This window comes from Thermobia domestica, chromosome 10, assembly GCF_964235325.1.
Source record: "Thermobia domestica chromosome 10, izTheDome1.hap1.1, whole genome shotgun sequence".
NCBI lineage: Eukaryota > Metazoa > Arthropoda > Insecta > Zygentoma > Lepismatidae > Thermobia > Thermobia domestica.
This window is the reverse complement of record NC_137463.1, coordinates 81,066,881-81,093,343: the sequence shown is the minus strand read 5'-3', so window position 1 is coordinate 81,093,343 and position 26,463 is coordinate 81,066,881. Positions and strand designations below refer to the sequence as shown.

At 36.6% G+C, this 26,463-nt stretch overlaps 2 protein-coding genes across 2 annotated transcripts; one reads left to right on the top strand and one right to left on the bottom strand.

Moving 5' to 3' along the window:
• The first annotated feature begins 20,604 nt into the window (after positions 1-20,604).
• On the top strand, positions 20,605-21,144 carry LOC145661521 (zinc finger MYM-type protein 1-like). The gene has a single exon (XM_081726839.1). It carries the CDS (start codon positions 20,605-20,607, stop codon positions 21,142-21,144), a length of 540 nt encoding a protein of 179 aa, XP_081582965.1.
• A 4,074-nt stretch (positions 21,145-25,218) lies between these two features.
• LOC145661520 (protein GVQW3-like) lies at positions 25,219-25,614 on the bottom strand. Its single transcript, XM_081726838.1, has one exon. The coding sequence runs from the start codon at positions 25,612-25,614 to the stop codon at positions 25,219-25,221; it is 396 nt and encodes a 131-aa protein (XP_081582964.1).
• Between the last annotated feature and the right edge of the window lie 849 nt (positions 25,615-26,463).

Sequence of the window (26,463 nt, the reverse complement as noted above, 5' to 3'; positions counted from 1 at the left end):
ACTAGCTCTATTAAGAGTTAGGATGGGTTGCATTTTAGATATAACGAAAGCTTTACGCAGTATACTTGACATTTATGCTACGTAAAAATAACGTATTTTTAAGTAATGTTTCATAAGTTTCTTTTTGGAAGTTTGTGATTTCTGTGACAAAAAAAAATTGCATTAGGAAGTGTGCTGCAATCTATTTTGTATTTATATAATTATTACTATAATTATATTTGCTATACTTCAAACAAAATCGAGACTTAGCCCTAATAAATGACTGCTTAATATTTTTAACAAAACATATTGCATTTAAGTTGTTTTGTTTGAAATATAATTGTGTTCTTATATTTGATATTGAGGAATTTCCGGCTGTACTATGATCGTAAGACTTCTAAGAAGGAAGTGAAGAATAGCAAGCGAAACGAAAATGGCCCCAACTGTGTGTAAATCAGCAATTCACAACTTTTAATGAAAGTTGGCTACTAGTATGTAACTGACAGATTGTTAGAATCTTGCAGATGCTCGCTTGCTGCTAACTTAGAGATCAGAAAACTTTTTAAAGTTCCGCAAGTCTAGTGCAAGTGAAGCGCAAACTTATGCTATGTAGGATGTGACATACTCTGCAATGAAGCAGAAACGGAACTGGTGGGTCACACACCTAGAACAGATAGAAGATGGACGAGAAATAACATACATTGGATTTTCTAGAGATAAGAAGCGATGTGCATAGAAGACAATCGAATACAAAATGTATAGATATAACCTGCCGTTTAGCAGAAACTGTACAAATGGATGGAGATCAGCTGATGGAAACATGTAGAAGAAAATGATGGAGACCTTCGTTCAGGAGATGATTGATATCATTTGAATACATATGAAAGTTACACTTTTATATTTAAGCTGAACGTTACATTTTTTTTTTCTACAGCGATAGGAAAATGATCTATCAGTTGGCAACACTGAGAAACGTTAGAAGCACAGACGGTGGATGATTTAAATTATTTACTTTTACGTCCTAATAGTTTTTTAGTCTCACATACATTAATTGTATTTTCGTTTTTTATTATAAACATGAACATGCAAAGCATTTTGTTTATACAGTTAGTTTTAATTATTTGATATTGTACTGATTGGTATATTATTTTAATTACTAGAAGATAGTTGAAAAGTTTTGTGTAGCTAGACGACTATGGAAACCTTAGAATATTGTGATATGAGCATGTTTTAAGTTACAGAAGAAGGGTGAAACAGAATCATGATGAAAATTTGTAGAAGGAGAATATGTAAGGAAATATGAGATTCGTGAGTTTAGAGAGAGAATTGAAATCATATTTAGTTATTAAACTAAAATATTTGATAAAGATTTTTAAAATTTTCTATAATTTTATTTGACATATCCAGTTAAAAATGTGCACGCTATTCACAAGTAATGTAATTGGACACGTATTTGAAGACATTTAGTGGTATTTTGATACATTTTTTAAAGATATGCTTGAATATTATTTTTAACGATATATAATTGTTTTGACTATATAGCTGAAAAGTAATCATACTGATATGTATTTTGGCTATATGTTTTGTTTTCCAAGGTCTTAATACGTGATATAAGCTATTCAGCATTTTATGAACTTATTTTGTTCATCCACTACTAAATTACATCCATCAGTTGCACATTTAAATCAGTAAATTTTTAACTTATGAACCAACTAGTTATTACTGTGAAGACTACGTTACATCATAATAAATTATAATTGAGCAAATCAATTATTTCTAAGTCTTTAGCAGTGGAGGTTTAGATGTTAACTATCTCAATTGTTCAAAATTGGATTCCAATTGTAAGTGCACTTGTTATGATTACTTTTTGATATTTTAGTTTCATATTTAAGTATAAAGTTTGTTTGTTTATTATCTATATAAGTAAATGTTTGTATTCATACTATTTAAAAGTTCCTATAATACATTTTTCAATGAAAGGAAAATTTTCTGCATCTTAGTTTATCCGAAGAAACAATATGTAGTGTATTCCCCTGCAAGAGAAATGTTTCTGAAATTCAGTTTAACAGAAAAAGTTGGTAAAAAAATATGTTAATAAAAATTTTAGTGCAAAAGTTAATGTATATTGTAACCAAAACATTTCTACATTTTAGTTTCTCAGAAGTTAGAAAAATAAATAATGTCAATTTTCTGCAAGAAAAGTTTCTGGAATTTAGTTTAACAACAAAAAATAAAGGTTTGTAACGAAATGTTAGTAAAACATTTTTAGTGCAAAATTTATTTGTATAGTGTTGTAACAAAAAAGTTACCGATAAGTTTATTTATTTTTAGTTTATCAGAAAAGTTAAAAAATATATAGTGTAATTTTCTCAAGAAAAGTTTCTGGAATTTAGTTTAACAGAAAAAGTTGCTAACAAGATATGTTAATAAAAATTTTTAGTGCAAAAAGTTAATGTTAACGTTGTAACAATAAACATTCTACATTACAGTTTATCAGAATCGTTAGAAACAATATGTGGTGTAATTGTCTGCAAGGAAAGTTTCTGAAATTCATTTTAACAAAAAGTTTGTAACAAAATATGTTAGTAAAATTTTTAGTGCAAAATTTTATCTGTATAGTGTTGTAACAATAAACATTTTGCATTTTAGTTTATCCGAAGAAACAATATGTAGCATAATTTTCTCAAGAAAAGTTTCTGAAATACAGTTTAACAAAAGAGTTAGTAACATAATGTTAATAAAAAATTTTTAGTGCAAAAGTTAATGTTTAATGTTCTAACAATAAACATTCTGCATTCTAGTTTATCAGAATCGTTAGAAACAATATGTGGTGTAATTGTCTGCAAGAAAAGTCTTCTGGACCTTCGTTTAACAAAAGAGTTAGTAACATAATGTTAGTAAAACACTTTTAGTGCAAAAGTTAATGTTTAATGTTCTAACAATAAACATTCTGCATTCTAGTTTATCAGTAACGTTAGAAACAATATGTGGTGTAATTGTCTGCAAGAAAAGTTTTCTGGAACTTCGTTTAACAAAACAGTTAGTACCATAATGTTAGTAAAACACTTTAATGCAAAAGTTAATGTTTAATTTTGTAACAATAAAAAATTCTGTATTCTAGTATATAAGACTCATGCCAGAATAAGTGTTTTTGCTTTGCTCTCATGCCAGAAAAAGAAGAAACTCGTATCCGCAAAACTTGTGAAATTTGGCGAGTAGCAACTCGAGAAATTTCACTTCGTGGAATTATTAGTTAATTATTACATATTACATTACACTATACATTCCATATTACATTACACTATACATTAGTTAATTTATAATTCCATAAAAATACACAGAGTCATATGGTTTTCGATGCCGGAAAATCCGCAATCAATTCCCGATAAAAACAAACACTTCCGTCCTCCTTACACTCCCAACAATTACAAGTGTTTACGTGTATTTCATTTCCAATGTCCCTTCTCATATGAAAAAAAAGAAAACATAAACATAAAACAAGAAAAAAACAAAGCCAGTACTTACAGATAAATTCTTCTTCTCTGTTAACTTCTATAAAATACAATTCACCAACTCAAACGCATCGTGCACTTTTATTTCTTCAAATGTAACCACTTGATTTGCATCAAAGTTTGTATACCAACGAAAATAAATCCAGAAAGTTCTACCAAATTCTAAAATCTTCTCACTCTCCGTAACTCATATATTACATCCTCTGTGTCGCCCAACCTCCCCTGCGGGCACTTATGTTAAAACAGATGGCGGTCTCTTTTCTTAAAGAACCCTTGTCGTTCTGAATTAATTTTCCTGTCGCGTCCTAAACCTGCCGGGTTGCAGTTTTGTTTGTCTGTTGTTTACCCAAACAATTAATCTTTAAAGGATTGCGTTTCCGTTTCAAAAAAGTCTTTCAAAATCAAACGGTTGACATTAATTATACACTTCAAAAACCATGCGTGAATTCTTTACATTATTAATTACTTCCTTTATATTAATATGTCCACCCTACCCAGAACTAAATTAACATTATTTTCACATTTAAACCCAAAACAATTTATTTTCAGTAACTAATGTTGTTTTCTTTAAATTTGTCGCTATAATTCAAAGCACTACAAAGTCTGTCAATTCAATTCATCTAATGTCACACCCTCATTACAAATGCATTTACTTATCACTTTATATATGGGCGAGCTCTGTTTAGACATTCAAAATGTTACAAAGTACACAAAAATAATTAATCAACATAAAGTACAAGCACAGCCAACCATTTCGTTCAATTTCCTATTTAAACCTTTATCAAAAAATAATTCATCCTGTCACTTTAACATGCTCTACAAAGGAACGCATATAAAAGAAAAGTGAACAAAAAATATGTAGGTCGTTATTACGTAGGCAAAATAATGAAACTACAGTCCTGTACAGCATAATTACATGTTAGTAATTGTTCCTAAAGTACCGGTAATAATTCAAGTTCAATTAAAACATTTATTACTTCAATGAGAGTACTTAGAGTAATTACAATATTCATTACTTCAACGACAGTATGTACCAAAAGTGTAAGTACTTTCAAGGTCAAAAAAAAGGACGTTTACAGATTATTCTACTTACGTCCACACTGCTTTTATACTGAGCCCTCCTGGAACTAATCTGCAAGTAGTGATGGAGCACCTTATTTAGTGCATCCTCTGCTAAAAGAAATACAAAGCTCTCCTCAAAATGTAAGAAATGTGTCAAAATTTGATAGAGCCATCTGCTTGAGTCATGCCTATTCTACTATTGATGTAAGTTGCACCTAAGTTTCTTATTCTTCTGAACATAATCGTAGTCAAGAGCACCGATTGTTCTGTAAGAACGGAGCGGTCAAATCAGATGTGTTTGGTTTCAGACAAGGGTTTAAGAAAACATAGGGTACAGCGGGGTAATTCGAATAGGCGGGGAATTTGAATAATGTTAAACATTTTGCCAGCTGGAGTGGAAACGCGGTTCGCCGTGTTAGTGAACCTGTGGTGGATTTGTAGATGGTGGTTTTCAGAAGTCGCTCTCAGAAACACAAACTTTTCTTTCGGTTCTGAAGGCTTATACGATTTTTTGTTTGCTGCAAGGTAAATACGAATGTGTGTATTTTTAGGTCGTTATAATTTTCAACGTTGTTTCCTTAAGCTTTCCTTATTGTTAACTCGATAAAGTGAAACCGCTCTGGATTATAATCGTATCAGTAGCATGTGGGGCATTGATATACTGTACACTGGCGTCAACTAATCAGCAGTTTTCATACCACGTACTGAATGGAATATTCGACGACTGCGGGGCAATTTGGATAATTCAAAACGGGGCAATTTGAATAGAAGTGAAATTAGAAATATAGGCCTACTATTTTATATTTGTTTGTCAAAAGCGAAAGCTTCTATGTTAACAAGGAAACTGCGAATTCTTATTTTGACTTACTGGGAAAATTAATGAACGAGTATGATCTCCATAAACCATCATAACCGTATTTATAATATGGACGAAAGTAATCTTCCTCTAAATAACAGACCCCTAAAATTTTTGTAGAAAAGGGTAGAAAAGAGGTGGTAAGTTTAACATCTGTTGAGCGAGGGGAAAATGTAACGGTGATAGCATGCTGCAATGTCAGGTCTTTTATACCTCCTGTAGTAATATTCAAAGGCTTACGCCTAAATCCGGACTTTAAAACGCAAAATCTCACTCAAACTTTTGTCCTTAGAGTTCTTCTAAAGTTATGACATCGAAATGCTTTACCTTCCTACACACACAACACATGTATTATAACCATTCGATCGCTCTGTTTTTAAGGCTCTTAAAGCCAATTACCACCAAGAGGCAACTATCTGGATTAACTAAAACCTGAGGTCAGTGAGTAGTAAATCTCAGTTCTGCATTTTGTTCACTGAAGCCTAGAAGTGGACAGCTTCTGTTGAACTGGCAGTTAATGGGTTTTCATGTACTGGTATCTACCCATTTAGTCCACAAGCTATTGAAGAATTTCGATTCGCCCCTTCGGAAACGTATGACCTTCTTATACATTTTGAGAAGCAGTCTTCTCGGGAAGAAGATCTTAACAACGCGCCTTCTTCTTCCGGTCATGGCACTCAAAACTTTGTCCCAACGAAGCCTATAGATGATCCCATACAACAAGTGCTTCCCAACCCAGAAAAAGTTTGTGTGCAGAAGAGACGTCGTGTCGCAGGAAAATCAACTTATGAAAGCAACTGAAATCCTCTACCCCTTCCAGTGACGAAAATGTAGGCCTAAGTCTAAAGATGGCTGCAGGCGATGAAAGTCAAACAAGGAATTGCTGTTTTTGCCTTCTTAATTACTATTCAGAACGTTCTGCTAGAAAGGGAGACTGGATTCGTTGCCAGTGTTGTAAGACGTAGTTCTACGAAGTCTATGTCGATGCAGAAGGTCGAAAACAGGTTATCTGTTGTCGTTGTCGTTAAATACGAACGATGGAAGATGAATTAACCAATTATGGCCCTTTGCCTTAGACAGTATTCTGAACATTTTTTTAGTGTAGGCCTACATTCAAAAAGATAGCTATAGGTGACGCATATTTACAATTTATGTAGGTCTACTTCTTTTCATTCAAAACTAGCATATTTCAACTACCGTGGAAATTGCAATCTAACTATTAAATAGTTTATACATTATTTCTATAAGACTTGTTTATTTTGTTGGTTATTCATATTACCCCACTCGTTATTCAAATTGCCCCTCACATTTACGTTTTTCGAAATTTCGGCGGGGAAATTGAATACCCAAATTTCACAATGATGTATCTCAGATACTATCTTAAGAAAAATTGTTAAGTGATAGTAAGGTTCAAACTTTTTGTTCACAATTTTATATTTGAATAACAATTACAGTTTCCGAGATATATGAGAAAATATCTGAAATTATTCAAATTACCCCGCTGTACCCTATATGAGGATTTTAAAAGAATTGAATTTAAATTATGCCAAATATTGTATATTCATAAAAATATATATGATAATACATATAAGAATAAAATACACACACACACACTGACAAGAACGAGAAACTACAAAGTCATTACAAAATTCACAATACCACAAAATAAACTTCTGAGATCAGAACACCGGTCTAAAAATTTAATGAAACCAAGAATTAGACAATTTGCATTATGTTGATAATTCAGAAACACATTAACGACAGTGTTCAAACAAGAAAGCAAAATCTCCTTATCAATCGATCACTAAACAACCTCAAACTAACTAATCTAAGCTTTTCGTATATAATGGTTACTAACAGCGCCGAAAATAAATAAATGCTAAATACTGCTCTATTATGCGCAACTCTTCGTTTTTAAAGCTGTACGTTAAGAATTTCATTACTTTTTTCTTTTTCTTTTTTTCTTTTTTTTTTTTTTTTTTAGTTCTGATAAGCGTTGACGGTGTGTTTGAAATTACTTAAAATATCAACATTGAAACAATTCATAACTGATTTACAAGGAACCTAGAATATATACTAGTTTTCGGTTTTTATTATGGCTATTTAACTCACAAATATTATAAATGTTGTAACAAATAGACGTTAAATTAAATATCGAACAAATACAAAATAACTATTGAGTAAGAGTTGTGGCTTCACAAAGAGGAAATTTGGTAATAATAATAATAATAATAATAATAATAATAATAATAATAATAATAATAATAATAATAATAATAATAATAAGCATTGCGATAGCATACATACGTCTTGCTGAAAATAAACGTAGCTTCATGAGAATAGGGTATTATTATTATTATTATTATTATTATTATTATTATTATTATTATTATTATTATTATTATTATTATTATTATTATTATTATTATTAAAGATTTGAGAATTCAAAGTTGTTATCTGAAATCGCAGAAGAGGTCAGCCAAAAACTACTTATGATCAACAAGCCAAAAAAGTCGAGAGAGAGCATGAAGTTTGCAAGGTTTATGAAGACGGCGGAAGGTAGAGAAGGTTGGGAACCACTGATCTAAAACAATATTGGATACACTGTAAGCGGAATTGTTTTGCATCAAAAATCATAGTGAACTGTCTTACGTTTTTTCGAGGACCTACTCAATGACAAAATGGTCATTCATAGACAAAGACAATTCGCGAAGTTTCAGTAAAGTCATGCACATAACACGGACAGGCTGAGAAAGTGATTCATTACTTCTATTCAAACCGTTCAGGATCTGTCAATTCGAGTTCGAGTTGTTTCCGGGATTAGTACAAAGGTAAGAATTCCTAGTGAATTGCTGGAACAGTTCATTCGATTATTTTTCACAACAATGAGCAATCACTCGATTATCAAGATTGCTACCAAAAGTAGTGACACTTGTGAGGTGCATGAGGCGCAGCAGTTTGGACTGTATGATTAATATTGTTGTTTGTTTGTTTTGTTTGTGTTGTAGTGTAACGGTGTTTTTCCTTTTTTCAGTTGGCAACACTACAAGATGGTGACTCCCCTGACACTTAAGAAACGTGTCCAGTGCGTTCACCTATTTTCTGAGACGCATGACGTTACGGAAGTCCAGCGACGAATGAAGGAGCTTAACGGTGATCCTGCGCCAGAGCGGAAGGTAGTAACAAGGATAAACAAAGCATTCGATACCACTAGTAGCGTAATTGATACCAAGAGGCTGGATAGGCCTAGGTCCGTCAACTATCCCGCAAATGCAACTCGGTTACAGGTGGTACTTGCAAGGTCACCGCAGAAATCGAAATCGATTCGACAGTTGCTCCGCACCCTGACTATTCCTATGTCATCGATTGCCAGGGTACTCAAGGATCTGAAACTGCGCCGTATCATCCTCGCCTGCTGCACGCACTCAATGAGGACGTTCCCGATCGCCGTATCGAGTTTGTTGAGTGATACTTGCGGACAGTGGAGGACGGACGCTAGCGAGACCTCACCTCTCCCGACATCTTCTTATGGGGACACTTGAATAAAACAAAATGCATGCAAGATCCATAAACAGTGTTGTGGAATTGGCGGCGCGAATCACCGAGGAATTCATCAACATTCCCACTCAGATGTGGCGAGATGCGTGGAAAAATGTGCGTCTCCGGATGCAGGTACGCATCGGTTTAAATGGCAGCCAGGTAGACCTCCAAATGGAGAATAGGAATTAGATACTATAAAGCACTTGATTTTTATATCATTCCTTTGTATCTACAATTTTGTTTCATGCCATTCTTGTTTATGATAAAAATATACTGACCACTCAAAAGGTGAGTCCTATTTCTGGTACACCCTGTATTATGCCCATCTCTATGTCACTTACGTTTATCGAAGTTTCACGAAAGGCTAGCCTTAGACAGCTTCACCTGTCCTCGTAGTTTACAAGTAGCTTCAAATTTGTGTGTTGCATTGAACAGTTTCTTCTGTTGGGAACGATGTCAAAGTGATCGTGTCTCAGCTTATTCTAATGCGATAAAGAACGGGATACGAAAGGAGTGTTCTTGGAGGTCCTTCTCTTGAAGTTACCTCATGTGTATACGAAGCATTATAAAATAAATTGTATGCTTATAAATTGGAACATATATTTATGTCTGAAATGTATTCAGAATATGTTAAATAGTTTGCCTTTATTTCATGCAGTTGCACAAAAATATAATATATAATATAGTGACTACCGTGCGCATGTTTGATGCACGTAATTCTAAGTTCTATTTCCGATGCGAATGCACTAAAACTTAAATGCATGACGCTAATTAATATTTAACATTAAATTACGTAGGTTTACGACTCACATCGCTTTGGTAGTAAACAATGATGTAAAACTTCTGCAAATAAACGTCAAACTAGATAGGGTTCTGATTATTCATATAACTTACCTTTTGCACTTATCATCATCACTGCAGGTAATCTGCCATTATTGGTAGGTCACTTACTGCAGCTAGAAGACTAAGTTATATAAAAATCCATTCACCAATTAGTACAAAATTAAACTCTTAGTGTATTCTATTAGACAAGATTTTATTATTTTTTTTAAGCAAATCCTTTCATTTCCCTTTATACACACCCTGTATGGATCATTCTCGCAAACGGTACCATAATTCATTTAAAAAATTAAATACAAATTCAGGAATATTGAAACCTTTATTAATTTTCGTATCAGTCAAGATACAAAATTGAAACAATAGTAAATGAATCTGCAATTTTTTTAGTATTTCTATATCTTGCAACTACTACTACTACTACTAATATAACGAAAGTTTATTTTCTGTTGTATGCGAAGTTTTGAAAACTCAAAATTTTAATCTTCCTGAGCTATAGTAGATTTTTACTTCAATTTACTCTTTTTCTTCTTCTTTATTGACTTAAATGGCATTCTCTGCTTAAATCCAAATAAACGACTAAAATAGAAGAAAGGAAAAAAGAAAAATATATCCCATTATGAAACAAGATGAAAGGGGTGCTGCTTACAAACAGGGATATTGAATAGCACTGTTTCCTCGTAGCTACATTTACAGCAGCTGTTATTTTTTCTTACCACAGAGCCAGTGCTTTGATGGTTGCTTGCAGCGATCCTTGTGGTAAGCTATTAACATCAGTTTCCTTTGTATCTCTTTACGTGTTTACATGTTTAATATCTGAACAATCTCACATTTTCATGTAGTCACATGGGAAATACTTGTCGGTGCAAATGTTGAGAACTTACGTAGGTCGTTGGTTAGATTTTTTTAAAAATAAATCAGAGGTTGAATGTTGAGAAATGATTTATCTTCTAGTGTATAGCAAGTAAATCAATTACGTGATGCTAAACCCAACTTATTTATCTGATGCAACGAGGAATGAGCATGCGACATCTCTTTCCAAACCATCTTCTCGTACGAGAAAACCATCCTCGTTGGGATAATCGACTCTGATTGTCAGATGCTGCTGTTGAATGAAATATATTGTTCGGAGGTTCAAAGTCTTCTTCCTTCGATGTCTCCAACATACTCTCAGACAGAATACTTTGCCAATTCTTAAATAATTTTTCCTTCTTCGCCATTCCACATTTTACCAGCTTTCTTCTCCGTAAATCAAAAATGATAATCAAAGCTGCATAATGGCAGATATCATCAGCTTCTCTTGTTATTGGATGGATTTTTATCCCTAAGAAATGGTTCGATAAGGTCCACGCAAGGAAAGTAAATAATTTCACCGGCCCATAATTAACAATAGAGCAGCCAATTATAGTTCCGTAGTCCAATGCAGTAGGAAGAACTACTGTTCCACGCCAGTCGTTTGCAGCGAGAGTAACATCATTGCTGGACGGGTCAAATAAAACATAAATCCGATCAGCGAACACATAAGGGAGTCCTTGATCATCGAAATCAATGGAGGAGAAAGATGGCAAGACGGAGAGATCCCCCATTGCGTGCAATAACGTCTCTCCTTCAATTGTCATCATGTAGCAGGTAGAAGATACCATTTTATATGAAAAATACCATCTCATGTACTCTAAAATCCTTCGGTATAGTCTCTTCTTCTTTTTCCTGGAAATCAGCTCTGATAAATATAGTAAGGTTTCGTCATTCTCTGATTGGTTGTGTGTCTTGTGTCCAATACAGAAAGTTAAGAGTCTTCGACATCTCTTGTGAATCCACTTCCTGCAACGAGGAAAGAACTGCCCTGAACATAGGCTAATTTGATCTTCAAAATACTCAGTTAAGCTTGAAAATTCAAAATTCTCTTCCTCCTGTGGTTGTGATGGTTCAATATTGCAAAGTAGGTCTCTCCAGTTTCTAAAGAGCTTTTTCCTTTTTGCCAAACGACATTTGATAAGTCGCCTTGTATTCAAATCAAAAATGATTATTAAGGCAGCGTAGTGGCAGATATCATATTCATCTCTTGTAACTGGGTGAACTTTTATTCCGAGAAAATGGTTTAACACTGTCCATTCAACAAAACTCAAGAGCTCAACTGGTCCATAATTAATTATAGTACAAGTGACCATCTGTCCAAAATCCAGGGCAGTGAGAAGAGCGGATGTTCCACGCCAATCTTTTCCAAGAATTGCAACACTGTTTGAAGCAATGTTATGATACACTTCTAGCTGGTTGCAAAATACATATGGCAACCCTTGATCATCAAACTGTTCTGGCAAGAATGATGGCAACACTGAAAGATCGCCCATTGTCTTCAGCATTGTTTCTCCAAAAATGCTTATCAATCGATAAGAAGAGCATAAACTTCGGTGTATAAATGACCATGTCAAAATTTCTATTATCTTTTTCCACAGTTTTCTTCGTTGTCTAGCCACCAGAAGGTCATTTGGTGAGAAATTACATTCTAGTGGGTCTGGCATCACTGTACTGGCTTTCAAATTCACATGGGGGTCATGATTAGCAACAAGCGTAGATCTTCTATTAGCATTTCTGGTTTCTCCATGTCTTTGTCGACCAAAAAATCGCGTTCTCACTCGAAGCCACCGAGTGCAACTAAAGATCCAACTACGGCTGCAGGTTTGCCGTGTTCCATATTCATTGTCAGCTCTGCTGAGGTTCCCCGTGTGAGTTGCAGTCATAGATCTATGAGAAGTGAAACGTAGGCGAGATTCAGTTGGGTGTAAACACGTAAGTCCTGATGTCGTGCGAACCAAGGTGTCAGGTGGTCGCACTTCTGAAAGTTGTAGATTAAAAGATGAGCTTGAAGTCATTTTGCAGTTTCCGCTTTTTAAAAACACGTCTACCTTCAACGACTCCGTGCACGCATCTGTTGCTCAGAGATTTTTATTTTATAAACAATGTCAGTTCACTATTGTTTCTGTTGTATTAATTATTGTTAAAATAAATAGTCAGTTATAGTAAAGTTGCGAACAGTTAAACCATAATGGCTTTAATTGTTGATGTGTCACACATTATAAATTCACGACTACGTTATTTCTCGTTAAAGGAAAACTACTTTAAAAATGCACACTAGTTCAGTGGTTCTCAAACTTTTCTGACTGACGACACATTTTACTGAACTTGCAGGACATCGCAACACACTTGTTCGATATTATTATTATTATAAATAATAATAATAATAATAATAATAATAATAATAATAATAATAATAATAATAATAATATCTATTACAATAGTGAAATCAATTACTTTTTTAATGACTCTATCGCCCAGCGTTGCCACTCTTGGTACAATTGTACCAAATTCAGCCCTTTTTCTCATTCATCGGCCCGTTGGTGCCACGCTGGCATTTTCAGCCCCTTTTGTGAAAAAGTTGATACAATTCTACCCAATTCAGCACCATTTAACAAATACTTGTCACATTTTCAAAAGTGTCAGTAGGACTTTTCCTATATCTAACGTTACTTATAATGTGTGTTGGACTCTTAAAAGAAAAATGCTGTTGAACATTCATTCATTCTATGACGTTGCACCGCATAAATCGACGGAAAATTCGTAATTCGAACTATACGCCGAAACAAATAACGCTAGATGGGCGCATCCACGCCACACATGAAGGAGACGAGAGAGAAACAGAGTGGTGGAAATTTTAGCTTGAAATCATAAGGAAAAGCATACACACGTTGAATCAAGTGTTGGATATTTATATATATATATATATATATAAAAGACCAGCGTGTCATCCGTAAGTCTATACTTCGTACGTGCGAGAAAAGTTTCATTTACTTCAATGGTTGTTTGAGGTCCTCCAATTTGGATGCTTTTTTAAAAAAAAAAAAAAAAAATTAAAAGCACTTCTTGATTTGGACTCTTGGAAGAGGGGGAGGAGTTCTAGAATTTTAGCTGTTTTAGGAGGTATAACAGTGGACCTGACCACAGTAGTACGAAACGTGCCTGGGTCAACTTCAATAATGTCCATTACCCTAGTAGTAAAATCATTGTACCAACGTTGGGAAAATGGTAGCGATGCGACATACCAATGTTGGCCGGCTTTAGCAACCATTTCCCAACCAAAAGAAGGTTGGGCTTTCGTTCACCTAACTAATCCCCAACGTATTTCTTGGTTGAGAAAACAGTCAATTCTAGTATCCTTGCGTGAAGATGGGGAGGATAGTTGGTTGGCCAACCATACATTTAACCAACATTGGGCCAACGTAAGTTTTTCTACTATAGGCTCGCACCAACCATCACTCACGGTTTTGACCAATTCCACTCAATCCAAAACAATGGGCCAACCAATCTTGCTACTAGAGTAGAGATAGCTTAATTAATAAAAATGGAATAGGTATGCAAGGGCATCACTTCGACCTCATTCAAGACCACTTGAAAAATACAATAATAATAGTAATAATCATAACTATGGCGTGCGCCAGTGCATCACTAATAAAATTCTTTGATTATTTTCTTCTTTTTTCAATTGTCATTCATTCTAAAATATTTTCTGTCATCAGCGGCCGTTGGATTGTTGTTTCGAGTGTTGCAGTAGGAATGATCGGAGACAGAAGATATAAACTGGATTCATTGACTAATCAGTATAACTTTAGGTGCAAATGCTATGTGACATGTGAAATTACACAAAATTATATTTTTAAAAATAAAAAAAAATAATGCAGAACATTTTTCCGATTAGTCACCTTATAGTAAGTCCATTCTTCTCTCTTTGATTGGAGTAAATTTGTCTAATTCATGCTGGCTGAACTTTGGTATTCCCATTATCAGGTCTTTCGATGGAAAGCATAATCAATGGTGATAACCTTTCTTGGAACATTCAATTCCTTGTGGAAAAACGCCTGTCTCTTTTTGCGACGTCATAGGTACAGTTAATTATTAATTTCAGAAGCTTTGTAGGTTCACTAAATAATTTTTCTAGATTATTCCCCGAACAATTCATCCTAACAAACCGATTCCCCAGGGCCGGATTAAGGAGGATCTTAGGGGAACTATAACCCCGGGCCTCCAGGTAGATAGGGACCTCCACTCTGATCAAAATCTCAACTGTCTACCTAAAAGGAATCATGAAGATACAATTATCACCATAAAATAAAATATGACTAAAAATATGAAACGTATTCCATTAACTTTCCTACTGTACTTTCACAGAAAAATATTAGGTGAAGTCAGCTGCTGGCAGTGAAATAAAGTTCAGAAATCTTATTTAGCGCGAAAAACTTCACTGGAAACTGTGCCGCGTTGTTGCAGAAACACTGCAAGGACCAGAGCATTTAACTTCTGAAATAGGGGAAAGAAGACTTAACATTTGCTCCAATTACCGCGCTGTAGAAATTTGGTCGTTGTATGCTCGCTGCAACAGAGACTCTCTGACGAATTGTATACCGATTTTTAAAACGAATTAATGAAATTTACAGTTATAGAAGTCATTTAAAGTATATTGGCAGTGTTAGAAATTATTTTTCCTTCTTTTTACTACTACTGATAATATATATATCAGTATATATATATATTGAAACTCTTTGGTCTTTGCGCAACGCTGCAACATTAACATTAACCGCCACTGTTCTCTGTAATTCTTTAGTTCATTGAAATAACATTTTATTTAATTTTTATGTATTTAAAATCCAACAAAATGAACACGTAGAAATTTTATAGTGAGAGAATAGGTGGGCTTTACCTTTATGCACAGCCACATGCAAAATTGGGTTGTAATTATTTTTATACAAACCCATGTGAAAAGTTCTGGCTACGTCTATAACAAATAATAATAATAATAATAATAATAATAATAATAATAATAATAATAATAATAATAATACCATACATTATAAAATGGTGTCAAATAATACGAGTTACAGAATACAGTTAATTTATCCCAGGTACATTAAAAAAGAGGTTCTATTTGACAAATTAAAATGCACGTGAAAAACAATCCGAGTGGTGATAAATTAAATTTAACTTTATCTAATTTCATGCAAATAGAACCTTGAGTTCAACTTATGCTCTAATCAAGCCAATATCTTATTATAGTTTTGTGTATAAAGTATTGTATTATTACTATGAACAATTCTGAGATAGAGATTGCATTACGAGTAACTCAAGATAAATAATTAGTAATATCTTTCGCGCAGGAACCCTAGCTGCCCAACTAATAGCAAATACAATTGGGAAAAAGTGTGAAGTTGCATGTAAGATTAATTAGACGTAATACGTTCGGCAGTTACACTATTACAAGCGAAACATCTTTCAAATTCGTTCTTCATATACACATACAAACTACGTGCAAGGCCCGATTTCGCGAATCGCTTAGGAATTTTGTTTTTTTCCTTAAATGGGGATTTAATTAAATAAGAAAGGAGTGTGTCATAAAAATGCTTCATTAAAGTGTTTAATATTTTAACATATTTTGTGTTTCTAAAACAGTAGATCTGAATGATTTTGATTTTTACATTTAAGAATTGTTCATATAAGAAAAAAAATGCAAAATTAATAGGTTTATATTCAAATAAACCTAGAAAACATACTGATTCAAACAAGTTGTTATATGACAAACTATTGAATCTAACCTAATGCTTTTTAAAATAGTATACTATCAGTATTTTCACCCATGTATGTATACTTTTGACGCACCACTCGAAACAAAGTTATACCGATAATTCTTTCACGAATTATCACTTCTATTTCTCATACCCTTCTAAATGATTTGCGTTGGACTGCATGAAAATCAAGGAGTAATCTACCCCCCCAACCCCCCGTAACACCCCTCTAAATTTCTTTTCACACACCCCTGATGGAAAAGGAATACTCCAGGGGCGTCATTTCGGACTTCGCTTGGGGAAGGGCAAGAGCACCATCCACGTAAGAATCGCGTATTGTACTAGTATATTAGTAGACAATCAATTAAAGTATATGTATTCCTCTAACTCTTGGGGGGGGGGGGCAATTGCCCCCTCCTGCCCCACCTAAATGACGCCAGTGTAATACTCTTCCAAATCCAATTGTATCAATCAGTATCAGATAGGTTATTGTTTACATCAAGTTAAAATGGTTTAGCGTTTAGGAAAGAAGGCAATAATCTTATTTATTTCACTTCAAAAAACGAAGCGACCTCGTTCTCATGTACTTCTTCCATAACCACATGACATTGTTTCGGGCGGTGTTTCGATCAAAACAATTGACAAAACAGACCTGCTCATACCTACCCAACTGGGCTCCGTGGTCGTTTCCGAGAAAAGAGATTGATGGACAGATGCAGCTGACTGAAATTGTCAACTTCTTGAGCGGTCATTCAAGTACCTCCTCCTCAATAAGGAAAAATGTGACAATATAGTAATAAGCCTATACCAGATTCAGTTGGTAAGTACTATTCTACAAGTAGTGTATCAACTGACAGAAGTTAGAAGGGTGCAGTTAAAAAGTTTTTTTTTTTAGAAATGAAGAGATAGTTCGAGGTAAGAATTATATATATACAGATGGTGATCAGAAAAATGGAAACACCTGAACGAAATTGCAACTTACCAGATTAATATGGTGTCGGGCCACCTTTCGCCTTCAGAACAGCCTTGATGCATAGAGGTCGTGAATGGTAGCAAGTGGAATTTTACACCATTCCTCGTGCAGTGCATCGGCCAGTTCTGTGAGAGAGGATGGAGGTGAAAATCGTCGCCGGAGTCGTGTTTCCAAGACGGACCACAGATATTCAATTATGTTGAGATCTGGGGATTGGGCGGGCCAGGGGAGGTGTTGAACTTCATCCCGATGTTCCTCAAACCACGCTGCAACAACGCCAGCTGTGTGAATGGGTGCATTATCATCCTGGAAGATGGCGTCATTGTCCGGGAACAACATCCGGACCATAGGATGCAAGTGGTCTCCTAAAATTGCGACATAATCGTTGGCAGTGATTCGTCCGCTAAGTGTGACCACAGGATCCAATGAAACCCATGATATGGCGGCCCGTGAAACCCATGATATATCACCGAGCCGCCGCCATGTTTCACAGTTGGGCGGAGACACTGCAGATCATAAGCTTCTTTGGGCGTTCTCCACACATAAACACGGCCCGTGCTTGGGAATAGGGTGAAGGATGACTCATCGGACCATATCACACGTTTCCAGTCCTCAACGGTCCAAGTTGCATGGTCGCGGCACCATTTGCGGAGTGCGAAAGCGTTATGGTCCCTGATAAGCGGTTTGTCCCGTGCAACACGACCCACTAAGTTCATGTCATGTAATTCGCGGCGGACTGTGATTGTCGAAACAGGGTGAGGGAGTGCTTGGCACAGAAGTAGGGCCTACTTTAGGTAGGTAAATTTGGCACAGAAGTAGGGCCTACTTTAGGACTTGAACTTCACTTCAAAGCCGGATTTTCGATTTTTGTTTTGAGTCATTAATGAAAACAATTACAACAATGTCGCGTATCCTGCTGTATGTGTTGAAAATTAAAGACAGTTGATTTAACGACTGAACAACGTGTGGACATGTTGAAAAGTTGCTCTTCTGTGTCTCATGTTTGACAGTGGTTTTACTCAACCAAACGCGTATCACTGTGCATCGGCGATTCAGTGATGCTCAGAGTGTTTCTGAATTAAGTGTTGCCTAAATGAACATATGTGTAATGAGGAAATTAGTGATTTTTGTCCCTTGCCTTGGTGTGTTTGAGTAAAGCACCTTCGTAATTGGAGCGCCCGGTAAATAGTGAGCGACTCATAAGACAGTTATTTGGTATTGTATGCCCTATAGTAATTTCAAACTGATTCCTGTATATACATGGAATAGTTCTACCGAAGTGTCATCAACTAACAACTACATATTCAATCATTTTTATATTTTAAAATTTGTATGCTCTCCTAAAGGAAAGATTTCAAGTTTACTGCTCGGCCATTGCACGCTGCTAACTGGCAGATCTAACTTTGAATTCTCCTACGACGGACATCACGGTTGCCACTTGTTGCAACCTTAGCATCACCCAGTTTTAGGAATAACACTGTCCCAGTATTATTTTACATGCTTATACAGGACATTCCATATTTTTCTAAGACATTATAATGTTCGCAGAAGAAATGAGTGCATCTTTCATGTAGCTACACACAATAGTTTAGCAATAAAATATTTTCTTTAGTAGTTTTAAGGACGCTAGATAGCCGCCATTGTTTTTTCTTTCCCCAAACAAAGCACGCTCCTCTCGCATCACAGAATGCGGTTCTACAGTCATCGCACTTCTTGCATCGCCAGTATAGCCGGACCGCTTTACACGCATTAAAATATGCGGTCTGCTACAGTATATTGTCCCTAAGATTTCATAGTAAGTGAAGTGATTATAATTAAGTTGGTTGATATGGTGTTTGTTGGATATACTCTAAAAAACCTGTTCTGTTGATGTGTGTACTATTAAATTACTATAAATAAGTGAAAGACCTTGCGCATTACTATTGAAATACTGCCGCATGTCACGGCAAATTTTGCGTTGCGCTTCCTCGACACGAACCACTGTTGAATGACACCTGTGAGCAAAATTGTCAACATAATTTAAGGTGTTATTCACTGTGTTTTCCTTTATTTTCGATCATGATGCGGGAAAAGTCTTTCATTATGTGTAGCGTAGTGTTGTTGCTACATATTTAATTCTGCAATAGTGAAGTCGGGTACACGTATCTATTTGTTGACATATAACTTGCGTTAATCTTCCATTTAAGACTTTTTACATCTCTGGAAATCATTTTTTTAAACTATTATAGCGACGAAGTGGTCCTTGCAATCTTCTGTGTTTGGACAATCCTTGCTGGTAGCTTGCACCGTAGTTTCGAGTTTTAATCACGAAATACACCGTTGGTAACAATCTCCATTATTGACGGTGCATAGCAGCCACAGCGAAACAGTCAGCTCCCTCAGCCGGGGTGATTCTTTCGGTAGTCGAGTACACGCTGAAATCTTATTTCAGTTCTGTTAGTGCTAGTTGAGTTTAAGTTATTCAACAAGTTTCAGTGTTCACGAGTCGTTACAGTTTTAGCTGTAAATTTTAGTTGTGCACATGTGCCTTGGGTGTGTGACACATTATCATTTTAAAAATAAATTAGTGGCAATGAGCACAAGCTACGAGCAAAAATCCGGTGCGCAGAAGAGGGAGGAAAAGAACGACAGAGTTGAAAGAAAAGGAGTCAAGAAAAGGTCAGTTGTCACTTGGACATTTTTTAAATCATCTTTACCATCGACTAAGGCTTCAGTCGACGTAGAAAATAACAGCAACTTTAGAGTAGATGTACCTAGTACTGTAAATGAAGCTGTTGTAAATGATAAAACTGATTTTGATACTGATGTTCGTGTTAGTAGGCCTGCTTCGTCTGCTACGGCTATGCTCCAGTCATCCCCATGGCCATACACACACTTTGATATAGGCGACCCTAGTTTTGATGCAAGTCGAGACTTAAAGTATCCCCATGTTCCAATGCCAGAACATTTCCCTGAAGACTCTTTACGGTTTTCCGTGCCAACTTCGGTATTTAAAAAGAAACTTACCAATGGCGAACTGATTACACGAGGTTGGCTAGTTTGGAGCAAAGTCAAGAAGGCATTTTACTGTTTACCTTGTAGGATATTTAGCAAGCTACCTCAGACACAACGTTCTTTGTTGGCACTTCCTGAAGGTTTCTCGACAGAAAACGTTGGAAGAAACTCTTTGATAAAGTACCCGAACACGAAAATAGCTCTAGGCATAAAAACTGTTATATTCAGTGGAAGTCAGAGGTGATGAAATCGAAAAAAGATAAATCGCTCACAGGCTTGCTATTGCACTCTGTCCAGCAGGAGAAAGACAAGTGGCGCGAGCTCTTAAAGAAACTGCTCAATGTCACTTTGTTCCTAGCTGAAAGAGGTCTTCCTTTTCGAGGCAATAACGAAAAAATCGGGGACCCATCTAATGGAATTTTTTTGGGAATTTTAGAACTGCTTGCTAATTATGATCCTATTCTGAATGAGCATTTAAATAAAGTTCGCTCTTTCCAAGAAAAGGCAGAGAGAATGCAAGTTCATTACTTCTCTCATGACATTCAGAATGAGTTTATTAGTTTATGTGCTGCCCAAGTGACAAAGAAAATTCTAGAAGAAAGAGAAAAAGTGAGATATTACGCTATAATAGTTGATGCAACACCCGACTCAGCACATGTCGAACAGACTGCAATTTTAATAAGATATGTCAGTTTGACTGAAAAAGAAAACCAACCTTACCAAGTTGAAGAAAGATTGTTATGCTTCACTGATAGTTTTAAAAAATGGAGAAGCCATAGCTGAGCTGATTTTGAATAAGCTGAAAGAATTTGAAATTCCATGGGAAGACTGTAAAGGCCAAGGGTACGACAATGGGAGCAACATGAAAGGAGCCCAGGCTGTCATACTCTCAGCCAACAGTGAAGCTGTTTACTCTGCTTGCACGTGTCATTCTTTAAATCTCTGTGGAGAACAAGTAGCGGAGAGCCGTTCAGCTGTAATTACTTTTTTCGGAGCTGTTCAAAAATTGTATAACATTTTTAGTTCTAGCCCCCAAAGATGGGAAATTTTAAGAAAGAAAATTCCTAGCTCTCTTCACTAAATGTGAAAGACACGCTGGTCTGCTAGAGTAGATAGTGTCAAACCAATTGCTGCACATCTTCCAGGTATAATAGAAGCCCTTGAAGAATTAACTCTGGTAAACCTTACGGAGGAATGTCGTCGAGACATAGAGGGACTGAAAAAATATTTAAAAACCTTTAACTGCCTTCTTCTTGCATCTATTTGGTTCAAGATTTTGAAGTCAATAGACATCGTAAATCGAGTATTGCAGCAGCGTGGTGAAACAATGGATGTTGCGTCAAAATATTTAAGTTCTTTCTTAGAAGATTTGAAGATGATTCGTAATGAAGGACGGAATCCGATATTTAGTGAAGCTCTGGTAGTAGCTGAAAACATAGGTTGGCCCCAACATCTTCAAGAAGAACAGAAGAGATGAAGGAAACGAAAGAGACTAGCTGATGAAGAAGAGGGCGATAATGCAGACGATGATCTTGATCCAAAAACAGTTTTTAAGCGTGAAGTGTTTAATGTTATCCTGGACAGTGTCATAGGAGATATGTCAGTTCGCTTCCAATCAGTGCGCTCTTTGTGTACCAATTTTTATGTACTGTGGTCTTGCAAAGAAATGACAGGTGACCAGATCCAAGAACAAGCAGCTGTATTAGTCCAGCGATACCCAAAGATTTAGGAGATGATCTTTCTGATGAGCTGCATAGCCTGAAATTGATATACTCGGCCAATTTTGGTGAGAAAACGCTTTCACCATGGGATCTTCTAAATAACATCAAAATTTTGAATCTAGAAACTTTATTTCCAAATCTGACAGTGGCCCTTCGTATATTCGCCACAATCCCTGCTACCGTTGCTACTGCAGAGCGCTCTTTTTCTGTGTTAAATAGAGTAAAAATGTTACGCTCTACAATGTGTCAAGACAGATTATCAAGCTTAGGAGTGTTGGCAGTGGAGACAGAACTTGTCAAGTGTACCAACCTGGATGCTATCATTGATGAATTCACCCTGAAAAAGGCCAGAAAGGGAATTTTGTTGTAACTATACGTAGAAAAGGATACATCGTAACTGTAACAGTTGTCTAGTAGTAATACATATAATAAATTTCTCCTACAGACAATTACTATTAATATCACGTTATTAATCACACTATAATTAATTTGAGCAATATTTCATTGAAATAACTAAATTAGGCCTAATGCCTCATGTCTCTAGTTAAGGAAGACTAACTGCATAGCTTACTACTATATAATTATTTATAGCAACAATTTGTGCAAAGATATTCATAGTACAGGGTAGGTTGGACGGTTGAGAACATTTATTTTCTCAACTTTTATTAGCTATTGAATACGTTCTTTTTATATTTCCTTCACAAATTATTTTGTTTTGAGCATTTGATTGAGCATTGGGAGAGAACTTTTGCTATTACAAATAGATAAGTTACTTTTTTTCTGTATTTTGATACCATTGTATTAAATATATTATTTTTTTATTCATTTTAGTTTTGAAGCCTTCAAAAATCTTAGAACCAACAAGTATAGGGTCTGAACAAAATCATAAATAGTGAATTAATGAGTTTTTTTTTCAGCAAACAGTGAACATAGGCTAGGTTCAGAGTTCTTATTATTCACTTATTTGGAGATATAGCAATACTGTTTAACATGTAAATTAAACGCATTAAAGGTCTAATAAAGAATTCAAAATAAGCCTTAATGTTCATTTTAGTTTACCTCCGTCCTAAGTGGTAAGTACGTAAAAAGTCATAAGGGAACATGTAAGGGGCTTGGGATTGCCCAGCCCCGGGGCCCGAGACTGCTCTCGCCGATCCTGCCAGTAGCGCGCTACTTGTAATCATAAAGTACAGTTCCTATATACTGTACAGACCCAAGAGGAACGGGAATGGGGGATGGCGGAAACTTCATAACTAGGAACTACATAATTTATACGTTTATCAAACATTGTTAGGGTCATCAAGTCTAGGAGGCTTAGGTGGGTAGGTCATGTAGTTACGATGGAAGAAAATAGAAACGCTTTCATGGTCTTGACTGGAAGACCAATCAGAAACGACCATTAGGAAGACCTAGGCGTAGATGAGAGGACTATGTTAAAATGGATCTCGGAGAAATAGGAATACAAAGTAGAAACTGGATCCATAGATGACCATTTTCCACTGAGCTCGCTCGCGCTCACCTGTCTCAACTGGGCTTGCTCTCACTCGGGCTCGCGCTCATCTCTTTTGACTGGGCTTGCACTCACCAATCTGAACTGGGCTCGCGCTCGCTAGCACTTGCGATCACTTCTCTCAACTGAGCTCGTACTCACTCGCGCTCGCGCTCACCTTTCTCAATTGGGCTCGTGCTCGCTATCACTTCTCTCAACTGAGCTCGTGCTCGCGATCTTTTCTTTCAACTGAGCTCGCACTCACTGGAGCTCACGTTTCCTTCTCTCGACTAGGCTTGAGCTCATTCGGACTCACGCTCCCTTCCCTCGACTGGGCTCGCGCTCGGGCTCATTTCTCTCAATTAGGCTCGCGCTCTCTTGCACTCGGGCTCACTTCTCTCAGTTGGGCTCGCGCCGACTTATTTCATTGGGGCTAGGGCTTACTCGGACTTGGGCTCAATTATTGAGTCTGAGTCCGGTTGAGCTCGAGTTCAGAGCTCGCGAACATCGGGTTCGAGAGTTTGGACATCTATGAAATGGGGTGTCAGACATAAGCTCACCGGCCATAAGCTCAGCGGCAAACAGCTCACCGGACATAAGCTCACTGGCAGTTTTATATTACAGGGCGAATAAAAGCTCGCCGCTAGCAAACATGAACTCCCTTGAGGGACTTGTAATAAAATTCACCGAGTATTGAAATCTAGGCTTTGGCTACTTCCTAAACAGAATATATATATATACGAGGGTTGGGGCAAAAGTCATGGCAACTATTTTTTTTTTCTTGAAGATACCAGTCCGGTTGGAAAATGTGAGATATACAGACGAAAGGGCAAGGTGTTAACTACATGTGTGGAAATGAATAGCACTGAAATATCGTAACACACTAATTTATTACGGTAGTATACAGGGCAATATGGCCTTCTCGGTGCAAAAGATTGACAATACAGTACGCATACAGTTGACATGACAAATCTGGGCCTAAAGACCCTCAAAGTAGTTCCCTGCTACTTGCACCACACGCTACCGACGATGTGGGAGGCTCTAAATACCATCCTCCTCAGCATTTGCCGCTCCATGTGTGAATCGGGTCAATTGTTCGCGCAAGCATTAGCAATGTCCTCGCGTGTTGCAAACCGCCTACCACGTAGTGGTTCCTTAATCTTTCGAATGAGATCAAGGTCACAGGACAAAATGTCAGAAGAGTACGGTGGGTGCTCCAATTCTTCCCATCCCCAACATCGCAGTAGCTCCCCTACACACTCTGCTTTATGTGGTTTTGCATTATCGTGTAGGATTATTGCACTGTCCACAAGATACGGAGACGTTTCTCCCGAACGCCACGTCGTACCTGTCGCAGGAACTCCCTGTAGTACTGTGCGGTCACTGTTCTGCCATGTAGAACAAAGTGCAACCAATGACACCCCTGACGTCATACGCCACGATTACCATCAATTTGACTGGGAAAGGATTCTGACGGAACTTCTGCCTCCTTGGTGATCCAACATGTCGCCACTCCGCGGACTGACGTTTCAGTTCTGGTTCGTATGCCCTGGCCTAAAATTCATCGATGGGGATTATTCGTGACAAGAATTGATCGCCGTCCTGTTGCCAGCGTGCAAGGTGGTCGGAGCATATTGCATAGCGCATCTACCTTTGAACTTCCGTCAGTGCATGCGGTACCCACAGCGATGCGATTTTGCGTAGTTGCAGCTCATTACGCAATATCCTAAGGACGGTGCTTTTATCGATGCCACTTGCTTCCGCCAACTCCAGTAGCGTCAATCGCCTGTCTTCATCCAGGAGCTGATCGATGACGGCACGTGCCACGTCGGTCCGCACACTGACAGGTCGTCCCGAACGTTGCTCATCACTGGTTGACACGCGTCCTTGCCGAAACTTTCCTACCCACCGTGCTACTGTCCGGTATGTTAGGGCATTATTCCAAAGGGCTTCCACTAATTGACTGTGACATTCCATCGCATTTCTCCCTCGAAGAACGGCTATTTTGATGTAAGCGCGCTGCTCAACACGGGTTACTTCCATCTCGCACGACACTCACCAACTGACTGATTTCACAGCCCTCGCTGTGCTACTACCAGCTATCACAGAGCCATCTGTTGTTCTGCATATACACTATGCCTGCAGAACTTCCACACGACACATGTAAGTTTGTGATCCGCTCACATATTTGGAAGAAAAAAATAGTTGCCATGACTTTTGCGTATATATATATATACATATATATATATATATATATATATATATATATATATATATATATATATATATATATATATATATATATATATATATATAATAAGGATGTTGCGGAGTTGCGTTGTATTAAAACAGGGCAGACTTGGAGGAACTTCTAATAATATGCCCTGGATATTAAAATCTATCTTTTGAATGTAATTGTAAATAGACCTAATAACTTAGTAGAAAGTAGAGCTACTAATGTCGTATAGCAATTACCAGATACCAGAAAAAATAGGGATGTTGCAATTTAATGTGTTAAGCATGGGCGACAGTAGGCCTAATTTTGGTCCTTGAAATTTTGGGACCAAATTTTTCTTATAGGCCGGACAATTCATTGCTGCATTAAAATAATTTCATGATTAGGCATGAATACTTACATAATAGAATTTGCTTGTTTGCTAACAGGATTGGGAATTCTGATTTTTTTTTACGAATTCATCGTACTTAGATAGTTTTAGGCCTTGCTTCTTAGTGCTGCCGTCGTGCTTGCAGACCAACACTCAAAGTAATCTCTTTCTTATTTACTAACACTAAGCTTTTTTTGGCACGTAAGTTGTTGTTTTGTTCTTAGTAAATAAGAAAGAGATTCATTTGATGAGTATTGGTCCGCAAGTATGATGACAGTCTTAAGAC

Excerpts from the sequence above, each read along its gene's own strand:
- LOC145661521 (XM_081726839.1), top strand. The coding sequence starts at position 20,605 with ATGAAATCGAAAAAAGATAAATCGCTCACAGGCTTGCTATTGCACTCT.
- LOC145661520 (XM_081726838.1), bottom strand. The coding sequence starts at position 25,614 with ATGGAAGTAACCCGTGTTGAGCAGCGCGCTTACATCAAAATAGCCGTT.